Below are 11,229 nucleotides of genomic sequence, written 5' to 3' on the forward strand. Positions count from 1 at the left end.
AATCTTCATTTTTTAAATATATTTGCCACTGTAGTCCAGGTAGAAAAAGTACGCAGGATGCATTTGGGTCTATTTAGCATAAAAACTTCATCTGCAATTTCTGTAAGATATAAGATAATGTGTTGTATTTCAGGATATATAAGGTTGAGTTTCTTTACTGTGTGAATGCTATACTATTTTCTTTTCTCCCCTGACTCCTTGCCCCCCTCCCTGTTTAACAGCAGACAAACCCAGGGAGCACTGAATGAATCTGACGATCCCGAAACAGGCTGTCTAACTGATAACAAGCCAACTTCTCGACACTTCTATCCTGTCGCCTTGCTGCTTGTCAGCTCACACCTGCTAGTCGTGTGGCTTATTTTAAGTCTTGCATTACTTTTAGCCAAATACCAATAAGTTTTATGTTGCATTCCTTTCTTTTCTACAACTGACAATGGACTATAAATTATGGGGACAATGCTGTAATTTCTACATTTTCAGATTCACAGAATTTAAAAAAAAGAAAAAGAAAAAGCAAATGTTTGAATTGTGTTTTATTTGTTTTTCCTAAAAGCTAAAAGAAAAAAAGTACTATGCATTAAGTGAATTATTTCGCTCTTTTGTTCATGGAAAAGCATTTCCCAACTGTTAACTAGCTCAAGAAGAATTTTTAAATTCCTGTCTTTGGAATAAGACAAAGAACAGAATCCTGAAAGCTTGAAGTTCTGCACCTCCTGTTCCTCTTCCCATTTCCATTTGTTTAAAGAAATTAAGACTGAATTTGCACAACACCCTGGAACCCTGAGACAAGTCCTACAGATGTGGGAGGTTCCTTCCATCCAGACTCGATTTCCACTGTGCTGATTCCATTGTCGCCGTCAGCTGATAGAACCCTCTGTTCGATTTCTTAACCTGTTAGTTCTGTGATTTCTTTGCTGCAATTAACCTTTTTTCTGTCAAGTAACGTTCTGGAGAGAATGGCTATTTCTGTTTTGTAATTAAATGAATCCGTTTGTAACTATGGTTTGGGTTGATTTGGCTCTCAATGTACTTTTCTATTCTTTTTAACCAAGTCTTGTTTGTGTCTCGATGCCCCATTTTCAGCACCTGTGACTTTTGTACTATCTGTACACAAGCACTCCTCTTGATAAAGCTGAGACTTGGACCAGGCTGTTTGGAAAGCCATTTTCCTCCTCGTTGCACAGCTAAAATAATGCAGTCAAATAGAGATGAAACTTTCCTTTAAAAATCTATAGGGCCAGACTTAATTAAATGCCTTATTCCTAGAACCTACATCCTTAGGGCTACGTGTAGATGTTCATGTGTTTTAAAGAGACTGAGAAATTCATTTGTGGAAAAGTTATAAAAAGGCAGATATATTTATGAAATGAAAATGAAGCTGTATTGTGGATCAAATTATATTTAAAGAGTTTATTAAACCTTAAATATATGTTAAGAGCAAAGGGACTCTACTCATCATTTTTTCTGAGGGCAATAATGGTATTGGGCCTGGCCTAGGATTTAATTTTGTAAGATGTATCATCATTTGTGAAAAAAAAAAAAAAATGTAGAGTTGAATCTTTGTTATTTTTACTCGGACTGTTGCTGCAACTCTGCATTGAACAAATAAAGCATATTTATTTATTCTGTGTTTCATGAAGTTGTGCTTTTTCCCCTTTCACCAGAGAAGGATGCCGCATAGAAAATGTACTGAAGAATATCAAATGCAGAAAGTATGCTTTCAACATGCTACAGCTGATGGCTTTCCCCAAGTACTACAGACCTCCAGAGGGGACTTATGGAAAAGCTGACACCTAAGTTTACCAACATGTAAATAAACAGGAACACAAATACGCTTCCGATGGAAAATCTCCACCGTTTTTCTGTTTTCATTGTTATGAATTTGTGGAAGGGGATGATCAGGAATGTTCACCCAGATATAGGGATTGCTTGAGTGAGTTATCAGCATATGACTCTGAAAGAAATCCGTTAAACAAATCTTAAATCATATTGTGTTTCTAGTTCCAAGCTTCTATGTATTGATTCTCGCTGGTTGAGATCAGTTCAAAAAGTGTACATTTCATTCATGGGATTTTTAATGAAAGACATTCTGAGAAAAACCTAAGTTGCTTCAGGGGTTCTGGAGGTGGGATTCAGAGAGTGGCATTCTCACTCCAAAGCGATGATAGGAGAGTATCCAGGGGAGAGAGGCTTTGAGATACTTCCCATCTTTTCTCATATACAACCTGAGAGCCCATTTGTGGGCTTTAAAAATATTTTTCTAGTGAATGGAAATTAGGGAGTGTTAACTTGTGAACCTGACTACAGAAGCAGTTCCTATGTGCTTGTAAAGACTCTGTCATCCTGTGAAGGTGTGACCAGTCCTTCTAAAAATGTTGATGGACAGTGTTAATAAAGCAATAAAAATACTTTTTGAAAACATGGTATCTTTTCAAAACTCTGACTTGGATTGATTTGCCCCATCAGCCTAAACTTCATGTAGTCAAGTTCATGAAAGACTGTAAAATATCTTTGAGGTGTTTTCTAGCATTTATCTTAATATGTCTCAATCAGTGATGTAACTATGCATTGCCTGGCATAGATTAGTATATGTGAATGAACCTTTTAAAACTTATGCTACCATAATTAATGATAAACCAAAACAATTATTTCTCCTAAATTTCAAATTTGCCCTTACTTGGTAAAATAACACCATAAGTTTCCTAAAACTACAAATCAGACATTGCCTTAGAGATCATCGTGTATAACATTATAAATATTATAAATGGCTAAAGTACAAGGAAGATATGTCCCCAGTTACTCAGCTAGATGATTTTAGAACCCTGGTTACAATCCCTTCTTACCTTGTAGCTTGTGGCTTATCTGATCTGTAAATTGCCCCCCTTAATAGATACATGAAAATTTGGGAAGGATACTGGTTAAATAGGCCTTGGCATGTATTGCTGTAATTGAAACTGAAAGTACACAGGTCTAAACAAATGACATTTATTTTCTCCATATTTTGAGAATTTATATGTTTTCCATTCTTATCAGAGGAGCATGCGATCCAGAGCATGAACCTCCCTTGGAAATGCCGGAGACCTGTTACATAGATACCTCTTAATGATGACCACATTCAGCAAATCATCTGTAGCTTTCCTAGCTGATATGATAGCTCCTCAACAAAGATACCTATTGAAATAGAGATTCCAAACAGATCTCCAGGCTCATGTTGGGCTTTTCAAATTGCTGCAATTTTAAATAACCCTCTGAGGCTTTTAATGCTAGAATTGTCAATCTGTTACTTTAGTTAAGGACTTGTGGGCATTATACTTGAGGCAGTTGTCAAAATATTTACAGCCTTTTTCATGAAAAGATGCTGTGTGCTATGGATCTATTCATGGACAGGTTATCTTGTTCTCCTTTATACCTCATTCTCAATTTCAATGAGTAAATGTGATCTTTAAATTGTTCAGTTTCATTTAAAAATGGTAAGATTTGTGGTTATTTTCATTATCCCTTTGGATTTAAGGTAAAACGGTTGGTATGACAATAATTCCCTTAAGTAACTGAGAAGCCACATTCAGTATATCAGATAGCAGTCTTGAGTTCCTTAAGTGATTTATCATCTTGTAAATATTCTTATGAACAATAGTTTTTGTTTGTATTTTTAAAAATGAAACCTCTTGATTAAAATATGAAAAGAATATTTATTAACCAGAAAACCAACAGTAGGGTTTTCTATTTGTGGAAGACATTTCAGTTGTTTTTTTTTTTTTTTTTTATGAAGTACTATTATAGAAGTTCTCAAAGAGTAGAACTTACTGTAATAGAAATGAAGGTAATGTATTTTCTCATTTATTATTAACATAGTTTTCTGCATTCCCCTATTGGAAACCTATATTTGTTCATATTCTAAAAGTAGATTTCATCAAGCAAATGTTTTTTCGTAGCGACAATAATGTCACCCCTTTCCTAAGAGATATTTCAAGTATCCTTGGAAAACTACTTCATTATTTCTTAAATTACTGAACCTTTCTAAATCAAAGAGAAAATGTTATACAAAAAGTTTTAAAAGCTCTTTTGTACAAACACAGGCTCACTCATGCTTTTCTGCTTCCATTTTCACTTAAAAAGATGCACCAGTCATTCTGTTTTAAGAGATCACATTGAGCCAGACACTGAACCAAGAAAACATTTCCAAACAAGATAATTTTTTTGCTCAAAAACATGCTTGCCCTCTGATGTCATCAAAAGTAGATAACACTTTAGTATTAGCTATTTACAAAGTCCTACAGAAAGCATACTTAAAAACAAGGGAAAGTGCAATCCTATTTGTGTTTGACCCAGTGACCAAAGATCCAGAGCCTGCAAAATGCTCTGCAGAACAGCTGAACATAAAGTTTGAAATATTTTATTGAAGCAGACCCATATTTTAGATGTACACTTGCATTTATTTCTTGTGCGATTGTTCCTTTCTTGTCAATATTACCTTGGGTTTTGTCAACACTCTGCCCAAACAATCCTTTGATGTAAATAGTTTGGTCAATCCAGTAATCCCATGAGTCAGAGCAGCTGTCTGATCCTGCTGACAGATTGTACTGAAATGACCAGCTGCCCAGTGAGAGCAGGACTCCAGGTAACTAAGCTCCAGTCTTTACTTTATAAGACTATGACCTCTTATTCTGAGGATGTGAGGTCTTAAAAGGAAGCATCTGGGTGGGAGATACTTCCCTTTTTTCTCTCAACTAAGTATGGTATTTTGCCTAGAATTTTCTTCCCAAGCAAACCCAATCCCCTCCTATGCAAAGCTTGCTAGGTGCTGAGAGGAGAATAATAGTGGTGTGCTAGAAACTGGCTGGTCCTGACTCGCAATACCTGACCATTAAATTCTGTAAGCCAGTTTTCAAAACACAACCATCATTAAATATTAAATATAGAACACAATTGAATAAATCTTATTAAAAATGATAAAGCATAATGCAGGCTAAATATTTTACTATATTATGCTATTTATATCTGCTGCTGAGGTTATTTATGCCAAATGTATCTGTCCAGCGGAAACATGATATTTCTAATATGCTAACCAGGCTTCACTTCCTGACTCTGCATGCAGTAACATCACATAGGTAGCCTGAAATTGACCATGGTGGGTGTTATACCCCAGAAACTGCCAAATGCTACCAACCCATACTTTGAATTCCTGGAAAACCACTTGTTAAACATTGACCAGCACAAAACTGGATCCCACCATCACTTTTTCTCCAGAAAATAATCATAGTTGGAAGCAGTATTACTAAAATGATACTAAGTGTAGTCACCTTCAGATGGCTATAGTTTTGTCTTGGTTTATGCCCTCTTTAAAGACTCCTGTTAGACTATAAGTAATATTTGCTGTTTATGTTTATTCATATTTAAAACAGTCATAATAATTAATTTAAAAATGTATTTCTGTGGGACTCCCCTGGTGGGCCAGTTGCTCCACTCCACTGGACTCAATGCTTCCAATTCGCAGAGCACAGATTGGATCCCTGGTCAAGGAACTAATGCCCCACTGTGTGGCCAAAAAGTGAAATTTCCAAAAATAAATAGATAAAAATTATCTATGATGTTCTGCAAGGGAAATTTTAGCAATGCAGCTTTTGTGTAAGCAAGAACAACTTCAGGCAAAATTCAAGGAAATGTTAGCCTAATTAGAAAATCACTAAAAATGCACTTCAATATCAGTTTTTAAGTTTATAATTTTAGCATTTGCTAAAAGCTGGAAAAGCAGTAACATACTACCAGGCCCAGATTCTAATAAATATAGCTCAATTGGAAACCAAACTGTTAGATTAAACAAATTAAGCTCTGGCAGTATGCTAAATCACACAAATGTCTAGGTGTTTGATTCCAAACAGGATGGTCTATCAGTGGCTTAGTTCAACATACAGGCCTCCTTTTATAATCTTTTGAGAAATAAATCAACTTTCATCGCAAGTTCAAGAAACTGGTCTGAGAAAAACTGTGATCAACAGTTGCAGAGTGAAGCAAATATATTGAATACAAGGCATCTCTAGTAGCTGGAGGCTTTACAGACTATGTGCTACTGAAGGAAATAATTTGCTGAGAGTTGTATAGTGGATTGACAATTTTAGGTAAATTCACAGAATCCACATTCATTTAGCCCAGCTGCAATCTGCAAGAGTTTTGCTTTTTTCCTTCCATATTTATGTCTCATTACTTTATAAAGAAACTACCAATGTATTAGATCTTTTGTTTCTTTGGAAGAAATTTAAGGTACAACTTTCCAAACAGATGTTATCTCTAGAAAAAACTTCAAGAACAGAAAAATGCAGTTAATGTTTTAGATAAAATATGGCAGGCCAGTTAGGTATAAAGTTAAGGTATGGAAATTTGTTTTTTTTTCTTTCTGAGTTATAGTGCAGATTAAACACTCTTAGTTTTATTTCTAAGCATATAAGAGGAAATCTAAAGCATTTCTGATGTCAAAGAAACAAATCATATCTGGCTATTAGTATCAAGGAGGTAGGAAAATATTGTAAGGTAGTATTAACTTAAAATATGTACATGCCATCAGCTCTCCTGAGCATGAACTTTTATAAATTGCATGAATAGTCAGAATTTTAGATTTAGAGGAAAACATGACTCACAGTGAAGTATAGCACCCAGAGAGACTGAACATTAAAGGAGAGAAGACCCACTACAAGCGTTGTTGCCCGATAAACCATATGTTGCTTATCTTTCATGCTGTGCTCAGTTGCTCAGTCATGTCCAACTCTCTGCAATCCCGTGGGCTGTAGCCCACCAGGTTTCTCTGTCCATGGGATTTCTCAGGTAACAATACTTGAGTGGGTTGCCATTTCCTCCTCCAGGGGATATTCCTGACCTAGGGATGTCTCCTGCAACTCCAGCATTGGCAGGTGGATTCGTTACCACAAAGTCACTTATCTTTTCATCTTTCTTTAAGCTGTTGCACTTTCATACTCATGGTATGAAACATTCACAGTCTCCCTAAATTATCAGAACACTCTAAGGTCACACAAGGGCGCAGCTCAACAGTACATCTTTACTGATGACTTGGTGCAATTTTATTGACTGGCAGGCAGTATTGACTCAAATATTAGCAAGATTACTATATTATCTACATATTAGTAGCTCTTATGATGCTTTTATATCACTATAAATATTAAATGCCATTTCATGTCATGGAGCTTTCAGATTTTAAAAGGCAGATGCCACATTTCTGTAACTGTATATACACTCCCATTTCACATCACATGTGCAATCCTTTGTACACATACACTCTTGTGGATATTTTATTATTTTATTTAACCTAATATGTGATTTTCAGATTCTTGTGGTACTTAGCTGAAACATTTGCATTTGTTTTCTTTTCATGTTAAATATATATTCCAGATCAACCAATAATGTGTAGTCCTAGGAAATGAGGCACAAATAGGTTAGATCACTTTATATTGTCATTTGAAGAAATATCATTTTGTTTTATTGTTCTGTGTAAACCATATTCATTGTACATTGTGTGTATATTTTTTTAATAAATGTGATTTTTATTTTTTATGTTTCTGTCTTTTTCATTTCAAATATCAAATTATACATTTTTTTCATTTTTGTCAATGTAGAAATCTCTAAAACTTTATTAAAATAGCAGAAGCATAGCCTAAATAGTATTTCAAAGAAAATAGACTAATTTTTTGATGACGTTTAATTGCAGTGCAAATTTTACATTGATACCAGGTTAATAACTATTAATAGCAGAATGCATCTTTCAGGGTTGCTGTTCTATGGGACTAAAATCAACTATAATTTTAAAAGATGCAAGAACCAGATGTTTCATCTTTGGGCAAATCACTGATCTTTGTAATACTGATTATATTAGTCATTTGAGCACATAAGATACCTTTTCCTTATTGGCTCTTTGGATCTTATCGATTATAATTCATTATAGCAGTTGATGGTAGAAGGTAAATCCCAAAGAGTTTTAATTCCATGCTATAGCAAAAAAAAAAAAAAAAGTTAAAATGAGACTGTTGACTACATGTAAAGAAAGAAAGGAGTTTTACCATCTGGAGAATTCAAGAGCATATCTGATCCTGTAGCAAGAAACTCTTAGTAATGTTATTATCATCAGTATGTGTTCATACTAATGCATCTTTCTACATCTGATCAGGAACAATACTAGAGATAGCTCCATGGTGAAACCATTCATAGCAAATTGTAGCAAAATGCTACCTGCCATAAAACCAGTAGGGTTGCGTGAGTGAAGTAAGAATACTCTTCTCTTAAACACCCATGCAAAGGTTCTTTGAGTGTTGTAAATGACATACACACATGACTGTCAGAGGACAAGGGACTCAGAAAATATGTTCCAGAGCTATTGAGAGGGAAGTTAGGAGGGTAGGTGGATATAGCTGGAGCGTGTTCAGCCAGCACCCATAAAATCCCAGCACATGGTCATGCTTCTGTGGCTCCCTATAACAACAAAAACTGAGTTCTCTGTTCTCTCAACGGTCCTGATGAGTAAGGCTGACCCAAGAATAGATTTTTAAATAAATTTTAACTGAGAAGTTAAAATGAGAGAGGAAAGCACACTGGGATGAATACCAAGAATATGACACTGAGCTACCAAAAGTTCCCTTCTCTCCTAAGCCATGAGTTTATTGCTATAGCCCTTCATTTCAGAATTAAACAATAGCAGTGAGGCTGATGATCTGCTTCTTGCCTAGAGTGATAACTTCTCAGGTTTCAAACAGATAGATCATAAGCCACCACATTCTTGGTGATAATTCACCTTTGAATTTAAGTGATCTGTTTCCTCTGCTTGCTTCCTACATTGAAGGATTGCCCGAGGTCTGCACTCAGTATTGTTCTTTTCTCATTCAAAATGTGCTCCTTTGCGGTCTTTAATTATTATTTCTAAGGAGAAAATTCTAGGACAGAGCTAAGGAATGTCGGCTTTTGAGGCCGGATACCTGGATGCAAATCTGATTCCCCTACTTTGTTAAATGCAGACGTGTAATGCAGACAGATGTCAAGTTACTTAACGTTTCCCTGTCTTCACATCCTTATCTGTAAAATAAGGGCTATAGTGTTAACTGACCAAGGTTGTTGGCCTCCTTAATCAATATATTGATCAGAGGCCAGACGAATTCAGGCAAGGCTTTACTGGGGGCCCCGCTGCAACAAGGGGGAGCTGGCGCAAGCAACATGTTCTCCTGCTTGCTTGTTCCTCAGGGGGATTGAGGTGGTTTCTTAAACAGTGTGAGGATAGGGGTGTGTCCAGGGGGCTGGCTGGAGGGGTGGCTTAGATGTTTTGCCCACCCCTCTGGTGGTGGTGAGTGCAGGGGGCATGCACAGTACCCTGCTTTTGCTCCAGACTCTTGAAAATGGTAGTAGGTATTTTGGAATCTTTGTGTCTTTGTCCAGAATTTGTCCTAACTGTGCATGCACAGTTATTTTTAGTCCCATTCAGTTTCTTTGTATTTTGTTGCTCATGGAGAGTAGTGTCCAGCTCCAAGCATTGCAGCACTGCATCAAAGGGTCCCAGATCCCAGACCTGTCTCAACAGTATGACTTAACGCAGTATTTCTCAATGAAAAGTGAGTGAGAACAAGTATGTTTAGCCCTATGCCACATGCTCGCTGTGCTGGGTCTTCTCTGTTGGCCGTTAGCCTCCATTTCCACTGTGGTTTAGGCCCCTGAAATCCCACTTGCTGGAAAACAAGGGCCAGAAGACTAAAAACTACATTTCCTCAGCTCCCTTCCCATGAGACTTCAGGGTATCCTACAGGTTCTGCCAATGACACCCACCAATGCCATTTCAGGAAAGTGGAAGGAAGACAGCAAGGGATGGGAAGTGTTGACCTCTTGTGAACCTAAGTGGACACACAGACACATCCAAGTGGAGAATAAGTGCAGGTGGACTTCCACATCTGTTGTCAATTCTGCAGCTTGCCAGTGGCAATGACTGTATCTTCAGCATGGTGACCACCATAACAATAGCATTTTTCTAGCTTATGGGCTGGTGTGGTTCCTGACGGCTGGATCAAAGGGGCTTGATGTTAGGAACCTGATAAGAATCCTCTTCTGACATGAAGTTCCTCTAAACTTTCCAATGATAATTGTCAAATTCCCCGTATTGCACATACTGTATTGTTTTCTGTTAAAGATGATAGGATTCCATTTCAAGCACTGAACTCTGGTTGATGCCCTCAGCCTATAGAACTTATTCAATACATTTTCCTCTGTAGAAGTTGTTGCTCATTAACTAATTTGTCTTTAATTTTTCAGGTGGAATTCAGCACCACCTTTTCCAAGTAGCTGCTGCCTATTTCTGTATGTATATGTTTTACGATATATTTAATATCATCGCCATCTTCCCAATTTACACACGGCACTCCCTGGATTCCTGTCTCTGCTAACAGAATCTGTATCCTTGTCACAAAGGTTGACAAGCTTGAACCAGCTTTAAGTCTCCTATCTCTGTTGACATATAATATTCCATTTGTCACTAGGGTCTGTCCATGTTACCGCCATCTATCTCAAATCTTCTACTTCCCCCTTCATAGCCACAGCTATTTTCTTCACATGCATTCTCCATCCACCTTCATGACTATAGTTCTGTTCAAACTAAATGAAGTTTGATATTCAGTGAAATCGACGATTTGGAATATCTTTATTATCTTCCAAGGCTTATTTTCTATCTCCTGCAGTTTATCCTCCATACATATATACACTAGGAGTTACACACACTCACACTCAGACACCCAGATTTTCTCCCAGGTTTTCTCTGAGGCTATTTCCATTCATCTCACCATTTCCAAAGCTATAGCTCAAAGTGGAATTTCCTATGTCTCTTATTCTAAAGCTATTTTCTCATATAACTGTAAAGGAAATTAGTCTCCACTGTTCAAAGTCTTCTGTAATCTACCCTGTGCCAGCCATTCATTCATTTGTATGTTAATTTTTTCCATCTTTCATTCATTCAGAAGATCATTTGCAGGGATTTCCCGGTAGTCCAGTGGTTAGAACTTCACATTCCAATGTAGGGGGTGCAGATTTGATCCCTGGTGAGGGATTTAAGATCCCGCATGCCTCATAGCCAAAAACCCAAAACATTAAAAAAAAGGAATATTATAACAAATTCATACAAGACTTTTAAAAAATGGCCCACATCAAAGAATCTTAAAACAAACAATCAAAAGATACTTTGAGTGTCTGTGTAGCTGG

At 36.7% G+C, this 11,229-nt stretch overlaps 1 protein-coding gene across 16 annotated transcripts in view; it reads left to right on the forward strand.

Moving 5' to 3' along the window:
- Positions 1-7,560, forward strand: part of INPP4B (inositol polyphosphate-4-phosphatase type II B) — an 887,198-nt gene extending 879,638 nt beyond the window's left edge. For 9 of the 16 annotated variants that reach the window (XM_015101375.4, XM_060400642.1, XM_060400644.1 and 6 more), the window contains one exon: positions 1,665-7,560. In XM_015101375.4, the coding sequence (XP_014956861.3) occupies positions 1,665-1,797 (133 nt within the window). In that variant the 3' untranslated portion in view covers positions 1,798-7,560. Of the gene's footprint in view, positions 1-221; positions 1,624-1,664 lie in introns of those variants that run through there. The other 7 variants (XM_042234315.2, XM_060400635.1, XM_060400637.1 and 4 more) reach the window with 2 other exon arrangements.
- The last annotated feature ends 3,669 nt before the right edge of the window (positions 7,561-11,229 follow it).

Source organism: Ovis aries, chromosome 17, assembly GCF_016772045.2.
Source record: "Ovis aries strain OAR_USU_Benz2616 breed Rambouillet chromosome 17, ARS-UI_Ramb_v3.0, whole genome shotgun sequence".
NCBI lineage: Eukaryota > Metazoa > Chordata > Mammalia > Artiodactyla > Bovidae > Ovis > Ovis aries.